Source organism: Tympanuchus pallidicinctus, unplaced genomic scaffold (assembly GCF_026119805.1).
Source record: "Tympanuchus pallidicinctus isolate F22 unplaced genomic scaffold, pur_lepc_1.0 scaffold3, whole genome shotgun sequence".
NCBI lineage: Eukaryota > Metazoa > Chordata > Aves > Galliformes > Phasianidae > Tympanuchus > Tympanuchus pallidicinctus.
This window is the reverse complement of record NW_026294747.1, coordinates 65507308-65529489: the sequence shown is the minus strand read 5'-3', so window position 1 is coordinate 65529489 and position 22182 is coordinate 65507308. Positions and strand designations below refer to the sequence as shown.

Genomic DNA, 22182 nt, shown 5'->3' with positions numbered 1-22182 from the left:
GCACGCATTGGTGTTATACTGGTTGTTTCACCAATAAGACTAGTAGTTCTCTAAAAATAGTATCTTCTCCCATCCTTAGCTGCAGAACATACTCATTTACAGCCAGAAAGGCAAGAATAACAACTCAATGCTTTGAATCTAATTTGGCCTTTGAATTAGGTGACAGGCCAGAAGAGTGATGGCATTACTGCCTAAACAGACGTTAACCAAATGCGTAACTATATTCAAAAGAGAGGGTTCTGAAGTAAGCTTAGATTTGAGTATGAAGGATATTAAACTTGAAAATAACAATTTGCACAAGAGACTTGTAGCAGGGAGTGCTTATTGCTTCCAAAGAACAAAAGAACAAAAGTTATTAAACATTATGCTTACTTATCAGCAAGGATAAGTATGTTTGACCTCTTTTCTCCACATCTTAACATCTGACCTGACCTCACAGACAGAAAATAGCTGCACAAGAGAATTTAATTCTACAAGAGATGATGCATCTCAGTCTCACAAAGCAAATGAGATCTTAACTTGGGAACCAAAATATGAGATACAGAAAGGTCCTATGTACTAAAGAGCCTAAAAATCATTTTAAAAATGCACAAAATTTTGGACTTATGTAGAGGCAGGCAACTAGCACAATCCTCCTTGCAAGTCCTGCTGGACTAACGCATTCCTCAACTGGCATACAACAATTTGAGATACCAAACCACTGGATTACGTCTGTTTTTGCCTTTTGCTTTGTGTAAGAGAAAAACGCTGGAGCATCAATCTTTCAAGAGTACTGAAGTTCTGCAAGGTCTTCCCCTCTGGGGCATGGCTTGGTGGAGATGGCTGCTCCACAAAGAGCCAGCAACAGCTACTCTTAGGGCGGCCACAAGGGGCTGTGCAAGAGCCATGTAGAACCCTTCCAGCAAAGGCTGAGCTCTGCTCCAGCTCTGATCCGATGGAGCACTCCATCGTCCTGAAATATCAAGCAAGTATTAAAAAACAAGGCATTGTTTCCATAGTGCCACATCCACTTATCTGTGGGACCTCAGCAGGGATTATGAGCATTCAATGCCTTTCAGAAGCATTCACATGCAGGATTGGCCCAAGAAATTTGCTGAGAGAGTAATCTGCTCTGAACACTTGAGTAGCCCGGACACCTCTCATTATTAGCTTCAAAAACCAGTTTTTGAATGTTGAAATCCATATAATGCAAAGATCATCAGGAAAATGGCACATCAGGGAAGTGTCAAAGCAGATATAATTCTGGACATAATGGAATATCTTGCATCCATAGTGGCTAGGACTTTTCAGGTATAGACAGCAGTAACAACTAGTTTTACAGGTTTCACATTCAGACTGATAGTAAAGCACAGGAAGATTCAGGAAAGCTGAGAAGTGCAAGCTCTGACTAAAATATTTCCAAAAGTTCTCACCCAGTTCACTGTTGTCATCCACCAAAATAATTTCATGAAGAAGGTGTGCAGGAGTGCGATCCAGGACACTGTGCACCGTGCGAAGCAGGGCAGAAAGTGCTTCATTGTAGAAACAGATGATAACACTGGCAAATGGCAGATCAGAAGGGTAGGATTTCTCTCTACACCTGCAAACAGGTATAGTACTTATTTTGTTATCTGGGATCTCCAAAGGGCTATTGTCACTCTATGAATGTCGTAAGGTGCTTACATCCAAGTTAGTTAACATCTACAGGATTAAGCATAGTAAGTTACTCTCCACATAAATGCAAACTTACAATTAGCACTGCTATTTGATAGAAAAAAATATGATGGATTGTAGTGGGAAGGAGAATAACAGATGCTTAAGACATAACAAGAGTAAATAGTAAAGGCTTATTTCAGCTATCAAAACGCTGCCCAGCACTCTAAGGTGGCTCAGGTATGTACAAGAATGGCTCCCCAGTACAAAAAAGACAGGGATCTCTTGGAAAGAGTCCAGCGGAGGGCCACAAAGATGGTAAAGGGCCTGGAGCATCTCTCCTATGAGGAAAGGCTGAGTGAACTGGGTCTGTTCAGCCTTGAGAAAAGAAGACTGAGAGGGGACCTGATCCAGGTCTATAAATATCTAAGGTGTGGGGGGCAGAACGGCGAGGCTGGACTCTTTTCAGTGGTGAGTGGAGACAGGACAAGGGGAAACGGCTGGAAACTGCAGCATAGGAAGTTCAGCTCAAATATGCGCAAGAACTTCTTTACAGTGAGGTGACGGAGCACTGGAACAGGCTGCCCAGGGAGGTGGTGGAGTCTCCTTCTCTGGAGATGTTCAAGACCTGCCTGGATGCCTACCTGTGCGACCTGCTGTATGGAACCTGCTTTGGCAGGGGGGTTGGACTCGATGATCTCTGGAGGTCCCTTCCAACCCCTACAATTCTGTGATTCTGTGTAATTATGACAAATACATTTATTGCCCAGCCACTGGAGAGCTGGTTGGATATTTGAAAGTATCTCCAGTAGTGCTAGATACTTGTTTAGAGAACCAAACACTGGGATTCAGCCTGCAGATGAAGACATTCAAATCTGGTCAATACTATCAGTGAAGTCAAGACAGCATTCAGCTCACCCTGAGGCAGAGAAGTGCATTTTGTTAGCTGAAGAGCTGTGTATGCTCCATTAACTACATTGACTGGATCTCTGCTAAATGTAATAACAGTAGAGACAACTGACTAACATGCAGATAACTAAATTAGGCATCTTAAGCTCCCCACTGAATCTCACTCAAAGTTCATTCTGCTTATTTTCAAATTTTATCTATAACCTCCAATAGGCTACAGTATCACAGATTAATGCCATTTGAAGATGCTAGGCATGAGGGAATCCAACAAAAATAAGGAAAACCATAAATGGAAACAGTGGTATACAAAAGCAGCCTTCACTGACTTGGAATGAATTCAGCTCTTGGGAAGGATTTCAGCAAGTACGATTCATTACCTTGACCCACACCACAGCAACCACTAGAAAAACAGAAGCAGGCTTATTTATTTTTTTCAATTCAGTGGGTTTTTTCTTATCATGTTGTTACTGTGATGATTCCATATGCACTGTACGGATTAAAGAAAAATTTTGCTTCATAATAAAACACAGTATATCCAGCAGTGTCATGCAGATACCAAACAAATTCAAAAAAGAAGTAGAAAGCTCTTCTCATCTAACTTATCCTCTAGGCTTGCAGCAAATATTGAGCATATGTAAGTTGAATGCATCTTCTCCAGAGAACACTCATCCACTTGGGCACCTGAACATTTAACATCCAAGTTTCCAATGGTACCAAAGACAATTATAGCATCTCTTCTGACAATTACAGTACTTGTAGCATCAACAATAAAGCTTGGAAAAAAGAAGTACTGTAGCACACTTGAAGTAATTGAGAGCACAGCTAGGAAGACAGCTCACAAAAATTAAATAAATACGATACATATTTGAATAACCATACATACTTTGCATCTCTTGTATCAGGAACCTCCCTGTGATACCCCAGCCTGTTACTGATGAGCATATTGAAAGCATGCTTCTGATAGCCCAAGTCTCGGACCTCCTGATCTTCTTCATTAAAAATCATTCCTGCAGAAGGAACACACCAAGGTCAGTGAAAAGAATTAAAGTATCCTTTGGAAATGATCAAGGATTGAAAAGCGTGCTTTAACTTTCCCCAAAACCAACCACGCTCTTCAGAAATTCCTTTACTCTCTGGTTTTGTGGATTGTATTTTTGCTCAACTGTTTTTGTTACCCCTCAGATAAATAGTGCTTTTGAGCAGTCTGTGTAGCTACAACAACATGAAATCTTCCTCCAAACTGAAGGCTTTGTTGTATTTATTGCCTTAACAGACACATTCCCGTTTCTGAAATGGCCTCTTAAGCCCTGCACTGCCAAACAACATCAAAGACAGGAAAGACTGCTCACACAATGAATCAGCACCTGTCCAGGTCTAGAAGTGGGATTTTTGAGAGGAAAAAAAAATAGTTACAGTGGGAAAAAAGCCCTCACAGAAACAGCTCCAATTCCATACAGTTCTCTTGTGCCTGCAGTAACAAGAAGAGCTACGACTGAATCGGCAACTTCTTATTTCTCACTTGAGACACTGACAACAAAAAAAAAAAATAGCAAGAAATCTAGCTGTTCCTTTGCTGATTATTTTAGCACAAGCATCAGCTGTTGCTGAGCGCAGCAGAGGCAGCAATTGTTAGTATAAATAAATACACTGCCAGAGGCCAAGGTGAAATCCCAAATGCCATTGTGCCTGCCTTGATTCAGTGCCAGGGTTCCTCTCTCAGTGAGCCAAATGCTCACCAGGGTAAAGAAAAGCAAACTACTATGGTGCTTCAAATGAATCTTCTACCAAAAAAAAATTCAAGTAGAAGAAAGTGGTAAGAGCACAACACCATCATCTTCCCTACAGTTGTTTTTGACAGCAATCTCTCACTCTCTCACTCATTTGCCTTCTCTGTAAAGCAGAATAAAATCAAACCTTCCAGACTCTTCTCATTCCTCATGCTGAGTTTTTGACAGCTATGCAAAAGCCAACTGAGCTCAAAAGCAGGGAAAACGCAGTGGATTAGAAAACAGAATAAAGAGCATAAGAAATGCAAAGAAAAAGTTTCAAGCTTAAGAACAAGGTTGGCTTTCAAAGCACAGCTGCACCACAGCTGTTTCAGCACAAAGTCTACCTATGGGTATAGCAAGACCACCTTCTAGAGGAAAATCTGCATCCAGATATCCAGATTCCCATCTCTTACAATTCTCACTCCACTGCCTTCAGTCCTGAGTACAGCAAAGACAATTCCTTAAACAGTAAGGATAGTAAAGCACTGGATTAGGTTGCCCAGAGAGGTGGTGGGTGCACCACCCCTGGAGACACTGAAAGTCAGCCTGGATGGGGCTCTGAGCAACCAGATCCAGCTGTAGGTCTGCCTACTTATTGCAGGGCCTGGAGGGACAACTAGATGACCTTTAGGAATCTCTTCCAACTCAAACAATTCTATGAAGTGTAGATGCTCTGACATTCGTACAGAGAGCAGGAATGAGGTCTGGTCAGAGTAGCAGCACCTCTCTTCAAGCACCAGTGGCCTAAAAGGGTAAGCTGGCCTTCCTTTGAACACATGAAGTTTCAGAGAAAGGTTTCCAGCTTGTGAGCTTAGGCAGCCAGCTCAATCATATCTACATGCATCACAGTAACACAGTGCCACTGGGTCAACTTAAAACATTCCCTTTATACAAACCACAAGCTTAAGAAACACACACTGAGTGTTTTCTTCCACAGCCCACCAATACACAACCACTAGCTACTTTATTCTGATCTTCTGAATATGGACTAGAAGAAATGCTAATAGTTTTTAAAACATCCTCATAAAGAACAACATCCAAAACATCTGCAAAAGACATGGAAGGTTTCAGTCCAAACAGCAGATACAAGTCTTTGGAAAAGAAGATTTGCAATGGAAACATCAGCTCAGGATTGACTTCAGCAGTGTTACGTGGATTTCATAAGTTTGCAAAGAAAAAAACAGATTACCAGGTCAGTGTTTTCAGCTATCACATGCCAATCCTTCTATTGTTGGGTTTTGGTGTGGTTTTTTTTTTTTGCTTTGCATGTTTATCATTGCCCTACCCCAGAGAGGCATGAAGCCCCTTCCTGCAGCACCTGATCTAACTCAAACAGAGCCAGCTGTCTCCTCATTATTCATGTAGAGCTTATCCTGGCACCGCAAATCCCCTTGGCTTTCACCAACCAAACTAGTCACTCTGTTTGAAGATCAAGAGACTCCTCAGTTGAAAAGCTCCAATTTCTTTCCTGGCCAGCACTGAATAGTTGGAAAGAAATGGCACCTCTGGACTGGCTTTCACCTCCCTTGGCTCTTATGGTTTTTGCAATGAATTGATAAACATTCGTAATGCCACAAGGCAACACAAATTGGCATTTCTGTTTTGGAAGGTGTTTTTCTACATACGAGCACAAGTCTATCATACAAGTTTGTTAAAGGTCTACAGACTTTTACAGCTAATGATGCAGTAATAATGAAAGAGTTCAGTTGGATATAAGTATTAAGCTCCAGGCTATGGAGGGTACTTTGACACAACTCCCCAAAAAGCAGTAGATATTATAACACTCAATATGTACCAGACTTAAAGCAAGTTTGTAGGCTAATACTCAATGCATATTCAAATACAGCAGAAAACACTAAGCATTTTAGTTTGGAATGCAAACCTAATCTCATTGATGAAATATGCTCCAATGGAATATACAGATTTTTGTTGGTACAAAATAAGCAGGTTTTGACAACCATCACCATCATTTCGATTAATCTTACATTGTAATTTTGCCATCCTTCTTTTTTTTTTTTAGGCTATTTCATACTCCAAGAATATTCTCCATATCAATGGTCTTCTTCATTATGTATTGCTATCAAGCTGCTTTTAACTGCTCATAAGATCAGAGCTTCTCTGTGGTTAATTAAAATTCATGTATTTGAGCCTAATCAATACAGAAGCAAGACATGAAAGACATATCCTGAACCTTCTAAAAAATAAATAAATCAGTCAAGAACCACATTAAGGGCAGACATCTTGGTGTAATCCACTCCCTGTTAACACTTACACAGCAGAATTATAACTGTTAGAAATAGTACATTTTGGATTATACACAACAGAATAAAATTTCAAATAACTCTTAATTAAGAGAGCCACTTGTATCACCTACATTTAACACCAAAGCTACCTTATTACACAGTTTTACCCTGAAATCCTTTGAACAAACAGACAATTTTCATGTTCTATTTCTATTCTTTTGTCACCCGCACTAAAAAGCACTCACCCATTTCAGGAGAGAAGTCTCCCTCTCCCTTTACTGGGTCCTGGACATGATTTCCAATAGGATTTCTAAATTTACTCTCTTTCTGCTGCAATTCAGGTATGTTAACTGGTCCCCGAGTGAAACGGGGGTAGAATTTTTTTGGAAATGGCTTCTGAGGTTCTAGCCCCTTGACGGGCACATTCTTGAAGGATTGGTTCTCTTCACTGAAGTTGAAATAAACAAAGAGCAGAAGTGTCCAGGTCACCGATGTGAAAAGGCACCCATAACAGAAATAGCGGAGCGTGACACTTCCCATTGTACACTCAGCATCGTTGAGGACCCATTCTCAATTACCTGAAAGAGAATAAAAACGTATTTTGAGAGCACTGCCTGTTCACTCCTTAGGCTTGTATATTAATGAAGTTCATTCTATCCATTACTGTTCCATTAAATATTTTTGTAACACTAACAGCGGACCTGAAGAATGAAATGCCTCTTCACTTTCCCATTCAAGAAGCGTGACTACAGTTGACCAACATGTGTGGCCACTACTGCTTTGAAACACGAAGCAAACAATCACTAACAGCCAAGTGACACACAGCGCTTAAAGGTGAGCAATTAATTCAGAGCAGTTACATAATTATCTTTCTTCCACCACAGCATGTTCTTCATCTGCCTACGTTCATTTAACCAAATCAGTATTTAAGTACATATTAGATACAAAGAATTCTTTCCTGCTTTCAGTTCCTATCTTGAAATGTGGAATGAGAGAACACAGACACAAAAACCAATGCAGTTAACTCCTTCATTCCAAATTTAAGAATATCAACCATCATGAGCACCCCAGAAATCAGAGTGCAATGTAACTAAGACACAGTACCAAGTCAGTGACATAGTGACACTTACAGACTCTCTCCAGAAACAAAAGTAGCAAAGAGAGAGTAGCAAAAGAATAAAAACCTCCAGGGAAATTCACTGGCTCCCTAAAGGCATCTGCAGACTCTGGAATAGATTCCATCCTCCTTGGAGATGCCCACCTGAAACTGAAAGAAAGCAAACCAGCCCAGAGTTTTCCTGTAGGCATCCCACCACTAATACCACTTGCCCAAAGTCTATTGGCAGTTACTCAGGTGAGCAAACCCCTGGAATGAAGCACGTGAAACTGGTGATAAAGTTTTATTTACAGCCCTGGAGAATCAGGTAAACTGTTTGGAGACTCTCCTGTCTAAACAAGGCTTGGTTCCCAAACTTCAGAAACTATAAACCCTGAAAGAATTAGAATTCTCTCATCCTTATGTAAACACAGTGAATTATTAGCATAGTAGCAATAAGTCAAGAAAATATTTAGCCACATATTTAATTAGCAAAACATTTCTATGAAGAAAACAAAGTATTGAGAATTGGGGTGGGAGGAGGGTCAAGAGTTTATGTTAATGTATTTCTCAGGCTTCTCAAGAAGTTGGAAACTAAGGGCAGTCCTCAGGTCAGGCTGGCAAAGAACAAACCTTAACAACAGTTATGAGCACAAACAATATTCCCTTCTCAATACAGAAAACTCCTAAACAGAGGCAGAAGGCACTACGATCCCAAGGAAGCCTATAAAGATCCCACTCATTTTGGCATTGTAATTCTGAGCCTTAAAGAGAACATTTCCATAACGCAGAATGAAGCAAAAAGCCTCCTCAAAAAACAATTTACCTGTTATTCTTACCAAGTCAAACTCCCTCACTTCCGTGAGGCAAAAAAATCTAAGCGACAGTTAAACCCAAGGAGCTTAAAAAGGTCTTAAACAGGGTTTAAATCTCAAACTGATTCCGCACATGCAGACAAACTGCATGCTCTGTGAAACAGGCTCTAACGCTGCCATACACAAATCCCACTGCTTAACCAGCAGGCCATGAAATCAGTCAGGCAACAAATGCTCTGGGACATAAGTGATTCCAAAAAAAAAAGAAAACCAAAAAACCAAATCCTCATTCTAGCTAACAGGATGGGTTTAGCAGCTAGAGAGATGCAGAACAGACTCCAATATCTTATCGGATATTATGTCTTAACAGTGGTCAATTACCATACAATAAAGCAAATCCAGACTGAAAAAGCACTGGAGTTGCGAAGAAGCAGGATTACATACCCAGCTATTATCATTGCATCACATTTACTCTTCTTGCCAGACAGTCTGCAGACAATTAATACTTATCCTCGAAGATCTGGGTACTTGCCAGTTTTTCCTAGCACAGCCACAAGAAGGTCATCTGCTGCAAGACTTGTCCAAGCCTAATACTGCTGCACAAAACCTGCAGGAGTTGTTTTTCCATTTGCTATGGTAACACAGATGTACAATCCCACGTTGTGACACATGTACTTACGCTGTGGAACAGAGCTGTTTGAATAAGATAGCAATTCCTGCAGCAGAAGCAACCTTGTCATTTCAGAGCTATGTAAGGGTATATCCACACTGAGGTTTGGACAGGAGAACCAGATCTTACCCTTGCTATCCTAGATAACAGTAGGAATACAGGACACAAAGCAGAATTCATGATGGAACAAGCTTCTCCTCATCTTCTCTGATCTGTTTTAACACTCAGAGCCTGTGCTGCTACGGAAGCAAATCCAGGCACAAAGTTTGCCATACCCAAGATCAGACATTCAGGTGAAAAAGGAAGAGATAAACGAGTGATCACCAGAGTGAAAAGACCACGTCCATCCCTTCCATCTCCAGAAAGCCCTCTGGCCATCCTGAAGATCACACTTGGAGAGCTGCCAGGTTGCTCTTACAACAAGCACAAACCTGCGCGTGATATTATTCCACGTGTTCTTTCCCAGGGCAGAACTGCTTCACTTTCCTTTCCCTTCCTTTGCTGTTTTGCAGCTTTGCGAAAAGACACAAAGGTTGAAAAATTGCATTTAAAATAAGTGACAGAACCTCCACAATGCAGAAACGAGGCCCTTTCAGTAGCTTGCTATTCAACCAAGACATTTGGTAATACATTTGGCAGGAAAATACAAAGGCATTATTTATTTCCTCTGAGTTCCAAATGTTCTGTTAGAGACTTAGCTTTGAAGGCAGATTGGAAAAAAACAAACACTGTCTGCAAAAGGAAAGCAGGGTTGAGTAGTTTACCTTATTTACCAACACATGAGCATTTACACAACTGGCTTCCTACGGATTTCAACCATTTCTACTAACTTCTCAAGCATTATACACAAGGTTCTGCATGGGTCCCACTCTGAGGAGCCAGGAGACCCTCTCCAGCCCTACACTCACATGCATTCAATTGCATCAGTACATCCCTGCCTTCCTCAACAAGCCAAGCTTCACTTGTTTCAAAATACTATGGCCAAAATAACTGAGGTGCTCCAGAGAGAAGAGAAGAGGCAGTCACAGGGACAACTGCCACACAGGCCTCCATCTTTCCCTTGGCCTTCTCCTTGTCTACATGCTCACCACAATATTTTTCTTATTTTATTTATGCAAACAATACAGTTACATTCAATTCAGTCATCATTAAATTGCAATTAGGATAGTAAAAATATGAACTACTTCTGAAACTTAATTACTGTAGGGAATCTGCTTAGGCAGAGGGCTGGACTAGATGCTCTGCAGAGGTCCCTTGCAATTCCTACAATTCTGTGCTTTCTATTAAATCAAATGCAAACAAAAATTGTTACCCCCTAAAACTACAGTTTAAACATAACAAGAAACACTTCACAATATGTATTATGAATCAGTCTCTCTCTTTCTCTATCACATAACTAGCAATAGGACTAGAGGAACGGCCCCAAGTTGTGCTAGGGGAGATTCAGGATGGATATTAGGAAAAGTTTATTCTCTGGAAGAGCAGGCAGGTGGTAGAAGGGGCTGTCCAGGGAGGTGGTGGAGGTCAAAAAACATTCTGATGCTCTACTAAGGGACATGGGTTAGTGGGGAAATATTGGTGGAAGCTGGGTGGTTGGACTGGATGATTTGGAGGTCTTTTCCAACTTCGGTGGTTCTGTGATTTTATGATAATACAGCTCCTCAAGATAATTCAGACTACACTTGAGAGGGCTAAAGCTTTTCAGAAATGGAGGGGTGAAACGCAACACAGCTGTCAAAAGAGAGCTCCCAAAATACCTCAAACAATTCTCCAAAAAACAAATGTAGTGAGTCAAGATTCAAAATGAGCGGAAGACAATTCCTCTCAGTAACACAGGAGCTTTCACAACAAATAATAAATAGATACACAGCCATATCCTGAGATATTTTACAAGCCCTTGTTAACACACGCAGCATCCTAGCAATACATGGGGTTTACAGCTGCTTGCAGTGGGATACTTCAGAATCCAGAGAACAGATGAACAGAATCCATAACCCAGACAAACACAAATCATTTGAGGTGGCAGCATCTCCTCCATCAGGAAGTTATGGTCCATTCTGGAGGCAGAGTGACCGAGAAAGAGAAAAATGCATGTATTTAGAAGCTGCCCCCAGTATCTGCTCAAAATATATCTATATAGCAATCCACAGCATTCCGTATATTTCTAACCAGATATTCTGACTTTCAGACTCTCCCTTCTCTCTCTCTCTATTCTGACTGCCATATTTATTGCCTGATGGTTTTCTCACTTTGACAAAGCCTCAGGAAGAACTGAGTTTGCACGACATAATGCCAGAAACACCAAGAGCAAAATATTCCTCTCTAATCCTGACAAATTCCACTGAAGATATCTCACTTCCTTGCAGATGTAGTCAACTATTAATTTTTTCTCCAAGTATAAAAGTTATAAGTAACTCAGTAAAACTCTCTGAAAGTCAATCAATAGCAGAGACCAAAAGCTCCAGGAGCCTACCTGCCAGACCCCAGCTGCAGAGCTCACTGCACAGCACTGTTTTCCACGTTGCTCTGACTTCGTGTAGGTTCCTTACAGCACCATCACAAAATTCAGCTCACACATGCAACCTCAAACATTTACATTCGTTTAACAATTTGTGCAACACTGATGCACTCTGTTTCACCAGACACCCTGGAAGAGTTTGCTGTTAGGAACCTGTGCAGCTCTAACAGTGGCCCAATGTGTGAGCTTTCAATATTTTTAATGAAGAAAATGCCAACCATATTTTACAATATTTTGGCTAATAGAGGAAAAAGTAGCTACAGGATCTCTGAGCAGCCACAACTTAAACACCACATCTGCTTGGATCAACCTCAGCAACTTAGTAAACATACCGTATGACTGGATGTTTCACAGCCATGCCAAAACTCATGTTTGTCAGAGGTCAAACAGAGGATCAGATTAACCTCAAGATCTTCGAAACAGCAGTCAGAATTATTTGAGAAATCCTTCAACTCTGCTTGAAGTTTTTCCAAGAACAGCCTTACTTTAAAAAAAAAAAAAAAAAAGGGACATTCATACTACCCAGATTTCCTTCTGCAAGTCTGTGTAGATACATATAATCATACGTTATGTACATGATATGTATAAAAGATATGTTACAGGCCAGTCAGCCTCACCCCCCATCCCAGAAAAGGTGGTGCAACAGCTTGTACTAGATAGCATCTCTAAGCAATTGGAAGAGAAGGTTATCAGGAATAGTCAACATGGATTTACGAAGGAGAAATCATTCTTGATCAACTGATAACTTTCTATGTCATCACTGGCTGGGCAAATGGGGGAGAGCAGAAGATGGCGTGCAATTTGACTTCAGCAAGGTGTCAGACCCATCTCCCACAACATTCCTGTTATAAAACTTAGAAAACATGGGATAGATGAGTGGACAGTGAGGTGGGTTGAGAACTTGATGACTGGCAGAGCTCAGAGGATTGTCATCAGGGGCACAGAGTCTAGTTGGAAGCCTATAACTAGTGGTATACCCCAGGGGTCAGTTCTGGGTCCAGTCTTGTTCAACATCTTTATCAACAACCTGGATGAAGGGATAGAGTCCATCCTCAGCTTGTTTGCTGATGATACAAAGCTCTAAGGATCGGCTGACATATCTGAATGCTAGGAAGGCGTAAAGCTTGAACACAGGAAGTTCTACCGCAACATGAGAAAGAATTTCTTTACAGTAAGAATGATAGAGAACTGGAACAGGTTGCCCAGAGAGGTTGTGGAGCCTCCCATAGAGATACTCAAGACCTACCTGGATGCCTACCTGTGTAACCTGCTGTAGGGTACCTGCTTCTGCGAGGGAGATGGACATGATGATCTCGAGATCCCTTTCAACTCCTGCAATTCTATGATAATCTTCATATTTTAGAGGAATATTCTAGTTTTAAGGAGCATTCTAGTAAAACATAATTGAAGTTATTTTTATCTTTCTACAGAGTACTTGGATAAATAGCTGTGTGGACTTCCGCAGTTCCTTCCTTTTAACTTTATTTTGGGAAGGAAAAGCCAAGAAGATAAAGTAACACTACTCACAAAAGCAGTTTTCCCTCTTTTAATAGCCTTAACTCTTCGTATATTTCTTGGTCCCAGTGCAATGGAACCAATATTGCACTTCCAAAAAAGTATTAGCATGAATAGCCTCACATCAGGACAGAAGTTCTTTACTTGAGATTGGTGAGGTGCTGGAACAGCTGCCCAGAGAGGTTGTGGTTTCCCCATCCCTGGAGGTGTTCAAGGCCAGGTTGGATGGGGCCCTGGGCAGCCTGGTCTAGCATTAAATGTGGAGGTCGGTGGCCCCGCATGTGGCAAGGGGTTGGAGATTCATGATCCTTGAGATCCCTTCCAACCCTGGCCATTCTATGATTCTGAGAAGCTCCCTGGATGGAAGTAGCTGTAAAGGACCCAGGATGGTCTTGACAGCAGCCTGCTCCTACCTGCAGGGACAGGAACCACCCAAAGAGAGCTGTGCTCTTTGCTACAGTGCGTGGGAGAGCAGAAGAGCTAAAGCCAGACCAATCTAGCTCCAGCAACTGTCAGAAATACACTCTGGGCCACAAGCTGTCCTCCTGTATAACATCATTACTCCCACTCATTTTAATGAGATGACACACAAAGATCTATTTTTAATGAGCCACTGTAAATCACTTCTAAATGCAACTTTAAAAGCTTTAGGATCCAAGTTTAGTCATTTCAGCACAGCTATAGAAATCCACGTCACGCCATCTAAAATAAATCTTGCTGGAATGAATACAAGTTTTGATCAACGCTTAACAGAAAAAGAAAGTCTTAAAATACCAATAACATTCATTATCCTTCATAATGAAAGAAAGGTGCATAGAAAGAATAGCTGCATGAGCTGCTGAAAACCTAAACAACTGTGCTATGAGTTTGCAAGTTGGAAGAACACTGTTTTATAAAAATAGCTGAAGTTTATCTTTACGGCTGTATGCTCCCACTCTTTTCTATCTTACCACTGTCAAATGGTTTGCCTGCAGTGTACAAACACTGATTTGTATTTCAGGTTTTGGATGTTAACCACAGATGCCTAAATATCACATGCTACTGTCTTTAAATCTGTAGGCTAAATATTGAATACCTCCTCTAGGGATGTAGCTTTGGTTATCAAGCTTTTTGGAACTTCTCAACTGCAAGTTCTGTCTTTAGCCACCTCCATTTCAGATGTTTCCTTTCTGAGGAAGATACTTCAAAATTTAACAACTTTCACTTCTTCAACTAGATTTCTCCCCCTCCCCCTTATTGACAAGGAATACATTTCTCCCTACATATTTCTTCCCCTCCAAGGAAAGAAAATGCTTCAAAAAGAACATTTGAGGATACAATTTTCAAGCAAAAAGCAGTTCGAAGTTTGGAATAAAGTTTCATAAAATTCTGGCTCTCATTAACAATCTACCAGGTTCGGTTGCAACCAGTGGCACAACATCCAGAAGATTAACATAGCAGCCTAGTTAGTGATTACAGTTAGCAAGTACATTTGGACTTAGGCACATGAACTTATGAAAATCCCAGTGCCCAGTACTAAGTAACTAAGCACCATACAACAGTTAGTTTTGTTCTGCTGCAATGCCCTTTGCCCCCCTGCAGTAAAGCTCCTTGTTGCCCAAAGGACAATTGTATGGAATTAGAGGGATCTCTAGCAAGTGTGCTGCACTGCAGGGCTGCTCTGCTGGATGTTACTCCCAGCCACCTGGCATATAAATATATACCATGCCATTCATGGAGCCCTAAAAATACCTTCTCCCTTTTATTTGCTAATAGGTGCTTTCTTCCAAATGAAACAATGAGATCTGCAAAACCAGCTGTTAAGGAATCCTTTATGTACTGTCTCCAATGTACTACATTTATGTACTGTCTCCAAGGAAAGGTGCCCGCATTTTGCAATGCAGTTCTTCCTTCTTATATACAACTTAAAAAAAAGGCAGGGTTAAAAACAACACTGACAATTTATTTAATGCACCTCTCTCCTATTCAAGACCCAAATATTAGCTGAAATATCCTCAGTCCTATATACAAACAGCAATAGAGCTTACAAGGTCAACTATGCCTAAGTAAGCTGCTTAGTGCCTTTTCTCAGCATCTCTAATCTACCTACCTGCTCCTTGCATATTATGCCCACAGAGCTCACAAGAACAGGAGTAAAAAATACAAGTGCATGAAAAACAATTGGAGAAATACTTCTGCATAAGCAGCTGAATAGAAAAGCACCCACCTCTTCCAGAAGAGTCAGCACTAAAGAAACGGTGCAAGGTTACACAGTGAAAACACACCAACTGCAGTAACAGTCAAACCCAGTTGGTGTCTTCATTCCCAGTACACAATAAAATGCTGAGCCTGAAACTTAACACTTGATTGCTGAGAACTGCTTCCAAGTCATTACTGTGAGCGGGGCAACAAACACAGGCTTCACTATGACAACAGGCTAACGTGGATGGGCTTTAGGACACGAGCTCTGTGAGGCTGTACATCTCATCTGACTGCACATACAGCTCTGAAGAACTGCTATAGCTTTGTTCTCAAAAGGTGATGCACAATGCATGTGTTTGGCAGCAGTCATTTTACTGCCACTAAAGAAGCACAATCAACGTCTTTCTAAGGAATCTTCCATTACAACACCAATGGATTGGATCTCAGTCATGCTAGAAAAAGCCATCATTAAGTTTGCATGCAAATTTTAATCCTAAAAGCTCTTTTACTGCTCATTAACCAAACCACTAGTACCTGTATAAGATTTCCACATTCTTAATAACCTTCAGCAGGTATGATTTCTGTTCTTTTTTTTTTTTCCTCCAGCCTTTTACATTTTCCAAATCTAAAAAAAAACAAACACAAACTGTACAGCCCTTCCACTAGAACTGCTGGCAGGAATTCTGGCGATAAAACAGACCTCATGGAAGTACTTTGGGAGCAGGACAGTGAAAACTGGGGTTGATGGGCTCAGTTTTAAGCCTGTAACCGCTGACCATCAACACTGCATGCTGCACAAGACTCTCATTAAATCCCAGCAGTGCAGTTCACTCTAAGCAGACATCCCCTTGTGGGCAATTCAGCGCTGAAATCAACAGCTGCATACAAAAATGTATTAAACATCTACAATCTCAGACCAGAATTTCTGCAAAGTACTATACCTGAACTTGTACAAAATGCAAACCTGATGCAATTAAGTTATTTCCTAATATTACAGAACTGGAAACTCTGTGAAGCTGACTTAATGAGAATGGTTAGGTTTCATCTTGCCCTCCAGCCTTAGATTACAAGGACTCATTCACAGACCTCCAAGTCTATTTCCCACAAACCACACAAGGCCGATTCAGTTCTCTTTTCCTAGATGAGTTTCCTTTTCAATATGCAGAAACTTACATAAAAACACGACAGAAGTGCTATGTTTGTGCCCCACATGCTATATTCACTTACAATTATATGCCAGAAGCTGCCATGAGACAGCAACTCGAGCTGTGCTTACTGCTGCAGCTCTGGGGTCTGCCCAGGGAGATGCTGGGTTCGCCATCCCTGGAGATGTTCCAGAACTGTGTCAGCAGGCATGGTGGGGATGGGTTGACAGCAGGACTAAAGTGATCTTAGAGGTCTTTTCCAACCTGAGTGACTCTGCGATTCTGCTCTTGCAGGGCAGCTAATGTAGCCCTGCACCAAACGCCTTTATGGAGCTGAAATACCTGATGTTTGTACACACACACGTTACTTGTAACAAAATCTAATAGTTAGGTGAGCAAGGTTAAAACAAGCTATGGTTTAAACTCCCAAAAGCTGGTAGATAGGAAAATATTTAACTCATTCTCAAGTGCTAGGATTTCCTAATTCCTCTTATGGCTCTCCATGCTGTTAAGAAATGGCACAATCTTGGAAAGATCCTTAATGTATTACCTTATGAGTTCTGCATGGCTGGCCATTGATAAATCACAGAGAAGCAAAAGAAATATTAAAAATACAGTTTAACTGAACTCAGTGCCTATTTGCACTTCTCGTGTCCAGAAACAAAGGTCACTTGACATTTCGTTTTTAAGCCTTAGCACAGAATCCACAGTATTTGTGCCATCTGGAACAGCACAACAAGGCACTTTCATGTTTTCCGGTAAGGAACTCTTTCCCAAAAGACCAAAAAACTCATCATCGTTTTTGTTTTGGATCTATTTTCACAACGGAAGTTTACAGTAATTTCCACATACCAATTTCTCTCTACTTCTCCCATTTTCTCACTGATGTCTCCAGCCATCAGCATAGGAGAGGAAGCCCAAGGATACAAACCAACTCCCCTGCTCAGCTCACAGAGTGAGCCAGGAAACCACACATTAAGATATGCAAAGCTGACCTATGTGCTCTGCTATGGATTTTGATGAGATCCTCAGAAGTTCGTTGTCTCAGTACTCACTTTTTAAACCTGAATGCCACATTAAAGCAAATACATCAAAGGTTTCAAGGCCACAACAGGCAGAAATAATACAAGTCACAAGTGAAACTTCAAGTGGAAGAGCAAGAGCTCTTCCAAGCCAATTTAAGAATTATACTGAACTCTTGCACAGGAGACAGTCTGTTTTTCCTATTCTTAACAAAATACAGTTAAGAGCAACCCACCATTGCTGTATCTATGGATGGAGTCAATGAAAACATGCATCTAAATTAAAACTTACATTGCTAAATATTGAATTTGACAATAGAGTAGGGTTTTTTCAAATACATCAGCAAACAGACCTTGTATTGGCATGATTCTGAAACAAAAGTAGACTTTAGCTGTTAGATTAGAGTGATAAATCATCAGCAGAGAGATTTCATGCTGTATGGAAAGGAAACTTCTACAAGTTAAACCAAAAAACAGATTGCCCTTTTATTTCCTTCTACATGATGTTACAGACATATTACTGTTCCAAAGAACCTCCTTTGAGAGAAGTGCTGTGGAGCACTTCTCCATCCCCCTTAGCCACTTTTATTCTACTTATCTATTGCCAATGTTTTTAATGTGCAAACATTCTCACGATTATGATGTTGAAACCACGGATGTTGCAACAGGATCAACAGCACATCTCCCCACTTCACTAGGAGCCAATTTCCAGTACACTGATAGCACAAACATTCAGCACATAACCCAGAACTCAGACTCCTGGTTTCATAAGCGATGAGTCTCAGTGTCTCCTGATGCAAGAGATAAGATGCCAACTGACAAAGTCTAGGTATTCCAAGAAATAGGAAAGTAAGGAATGCACTTCTAGAAAGCAAACTGCCTAACACATACACGAGAGGTATCAGCAGAGCCCGAAAAGTTGTCTGCTCTTGGTGCCATGCTAAAGGAACTAGCAAAGTAATCAAAATACCTACAAAGAATTATTCATAAGGGGGTGTATATCAAAGTGGGATAGAATTCTATTCCTCCTGGAAAAGGATCTCTTAGTTATGGCTACCTCTGAGGTTTACAGCATCTAGTTTAATCCTTGTCTGCACAAGAAAACCTAAGCCATTTAGCCAGACAATTCTTTAACAACTTTATATAAACTAAAAGGCGACCTTTGAATACACTCTTAACATCTATTATGTTTAAATCAGCATGGCACATAGCCATCATTTACTGAGGTACTTTATTTCTTGCATGCCTCTGCAAGTCTATTAAGTGAGCCTGTCCTTTTAAAATTAGACATCTTAAATGGTGGCTGTGTCTCAGTGAAAGTCACAGGAATGACATTGGAATTTACTGCAGGTAAGTTACCTCACATCAGCAGCTCTGCAACATTTCTCTGTGTGTGCACCCCTTCCATCTCACACAGAGAGAGAAGTCCTTTCTGTTCGATGGCTTGCTCTATGGCAAAGGGGATCAGAGCACGCATGCCACTGCAGCAGACCCAATAAGGTAATGCTCATGAGTCATGGCAAATTAGAAATACAGGACTGTGTACAGCTATTACCACAAGAAATAAAACCACCAGAAGAAATAAAACCACAGCAGCTCACCTGCCCTATGCTGGGTAGAGGCATCCAATACCTACCTGCAAGCAACACCTAGAGCCTGCACAACTATGCCTTGCTCACACACACAGCTTTCAGTATGAAATTTGAACTTGCCTGGATTAGAGATTTCTAGCTTGTATAAACAGCAGAAAAGTTGCTTCACCCTGAGCACTGTATTCCAGCTTCAAACATGCAAACTATCTGATTGCAGAAAATCCCTAGAACGCACAAGAGCTGAGTATCAGCAGCTTCCCAATTTCCCCACTTTGTTGCGGTTTTCACGGTGTTCAAAGCATTTACACTAATTATTAGACAATACTAACTCACACCAGAAACATGCTAGAGCACAGCTGAAAGGCATGGAAGACGCTTAACTTTTACACAAAACGAGCCAAACAAATGCATTTTCTCATGCTGCTAAACACCAGTTTAACAGCCAAAGACTTTGTACTGATAGCATACATTAACACAGTAGCTGTAACAGCAGATGCATTTATCTCCATAAGCCACCATATGTTTTGGAGCCTTATATAAGAATCAGGAGAGTATTTGCATTTCTTGTTTTAACAAGGATTGAAACAGACTTTACCTCTGCAATGCTTTTCTGAGAGAACAGAAAACAGAGGAACATTGGTACTTGAAGCATATGAGCATATTTTTGCTCTTTAACAGAGAGAAACATAGAGCAGCATCTCTCCAAAGTAAATCATCACTTAAATTCAGTGATACCTGTGCTGCCTAGCCAGAAAGGTGGATCAGCTTAGGAAGTCCATAAGCTGAACTGCCACAGAAAAGAATTATGACCTTTTCCTACTCTTGAAATTCTACAGTCACAGAACAGTCAAGGTTGGAACAAACTCAGAAGGTCACTTGGTCCAACCCCCAAATTTGACCTTGCCCCTTCTGTTGGAAGTCTCCCCTTACTTTCCTGCTTCCGTAATCAACACACAGCTGCTAAACACCCTGACAGCTGCTCAGGCTGCAATCCTTCACACAACCTTAAGGTAACTTCAGTAACACCAATCCTCCCTCTATTCTTTTTGTCCTTGCTGTATGCTATTCTCTTGCTTGAAGATCCAAATTCCTCATTTTAAACATCTGCTCATACTCTCCTTCTCTTCCTACCCATTTGATGCACCGCTTGCCCTGCTCTACACACACTCTGTCTGCCATTAAAACTGTTATTTCACTAGTAATTGCTTTCTTCATACTCATCATTCACCTTTATTTCCCTTGCCATACTGTTTGGGGGCTTCCATACCTCCAGAAGGCTTGAAACACACATCATACTTCCTATTAATTTACATCACTGGGAGGATGATGACATCCACTCATTCTGTGTCCTGGAACACAGTAACCTATAAGGAACTCCTTTCCTTGCATAACAGTATCAACTTGAGTCCTCCAAAGCAAAGTGATTAGAAAGCAGAAGTGCTGGGATTTGCCCTGAGAATTTCTTAACTGACAACAGGCCAGGCAGCCTCCTGGCTTCCCCTTGTGAGGCTGAGAGATGAGGGCTCACTACAGCTACAGCGCTATTACTTTCTTTCCCTGCTGCAGAAGAGCTCCTAAAACTCCACAGGAGCTTATCTTACCCAGGGATGACTCAAAGCTTATGCAGAAGGCATGCAGTGCTGCAGAGACAGTTTTACCAGGGGAGGTCAATTGCGTGCTAATCAAAAGCCTCTTATCTGGAAACACCTGGTCCTTTGTGCTACTCTAAAACCAGGTCCAGGGATCCCAGCTGGATTTCCTCACAGCTGCAGGTAGCAGAGACACTGCTGGGTGGATTGCTACCGTCCTTCCCTGAGCAAACAGATTGGCTCAATCTAACTAGAGATGCCCGGGAGCATCTCTATTCAGATGAGACCCATAAAAGAAAAAGAAACCACAGATGCCAGGTCAGAAAGTACTCAAAATATCTCACATTACTTACAGGCTGCACTTCCTAAGCAAGGAGAGGAGAGATTTGACCTTAGCTGAAACGCATGTTCTAGAGCAAACAAGCTTATTAATGCAACACTGATGATCCTGCTATAATTGCTGTACTGGAATTAGGAGATTTCACCAAGCCTTCAAGCAGAAAGCAACTCTCCAAACACGGATAAAGCACAGATTATCGACAGGGCAGCATTAAAGCCAGGTCACGAGATCTTTCCTTTTCCCTCCCCAGGAGCAGGGGCTGCTTTATCCCTGGTCTTTATCCCTGGTTACAGCAGGGTGCTGCCGGGCCTCCCGCAGCCGGGCTCAGCACACCTGTACCGGCGGAGGCAGCAGCCCGGGCTTCTGAGGGCGCGGCAGGGCCAGGATCCAGCGCAGCCCGAGCTGCCGAGCCCCGTCCTCGCACAACCAAGGGACAGCGGCTTCTTCTGCCTCCCAAAGCGGGTCGTTGGCTGTCACTCTCTCCAACCGCAGCCTCCTTTCTAAGCTCAACACGCAAAAAGGAAGGAGAACGCCACGAGAACTCACTAGAAGGGCTGGAGTCAAGCCACGTAACACAGCGCGCATTTGCGCGGGGGGAAAGGGAGCCTCGATGGTACAACGTACGCATCGAAAAGCACAGGAACAACAACAAAACTACACCGCCATCCACCCGGCGCAGCGCAGCCCCCAGCCCCGAGCTCCGTCCCCGCCGGTGGGGTTAAGCTCCCCACCCGGGTCGCCCCGCCGCCCCCGTCCCACGCGGTTCAGAACCGCCAGCTCCCCCGCACTCACCGCGGCGGCGGCAGCATGGCCCCTCACACCGCCCCGCGCCCTCGGCGGCGCCGGCTCCACGTAACCCCTCCTTCTGCTCCTCCTTTTTCTCCTCCTTCTCCCTCCCCGGCCGCCCCTGCCATGTGACACGCTGGGGCGCGGCCGCCATGACGGGCGGGGCTAAGGGGCCGACAAGATGGCGGTGGTGGTGTGGCGGGGTGTGGGTTTGTCCAGTCGTTCCAGTGTGGGCTGGAGCTATGAGGGGAGAGGCAGCTGGGGGTGAGGGAAGGGTTGTGACCCAGAGGACGGTGGGCATGGAACGGGCTGCTCAGGGCAAGGCACAGCCCCGAGTCCTGCAGCTCACGGTGCGTTGGG

The 22182-nt window shown here is 42.2% G+C and overlaps 1 protein-coding gene across 2 annotated transcripts in view; it reads right to left on the bottom strand.

The window, feature by feature from the left end:
- GALNT11 (polypeptide N-acetylgalactosaminyltransferase 11) overlaps window positions 1–21959 on the bottom strand; it is a 40246-nt gene extending 18287 nt beyond the window's left edge. For both annotated transcript variants that reach the window (XM_052692603.1, XM_052692605.1), the window contains exons 1-4: window positions 21829–21959; window positions 6799–7131; window positions 3425–3548; window positions 1413–1579 (exon numbers count right to left, since the gene is read on the bottom strand). In XM_052692603.1, coding sequence (XP_052548563.1) covers window positions 1413–1579; window positions 3425–3548; window positions 6799–7093 — 586 coding nt within the window. In that variant the 5' untranslated portion in view covers window positions 7094–7131; window positions 21829–21959. The remainder of the gene's footprint in view (window positions 1–1412; window positions 1580–3424; window positions 3549–6798; window positions 7132–21828) is intronic.
- Window positions 21960–22182: the final 223 nt, after the last annotated feature.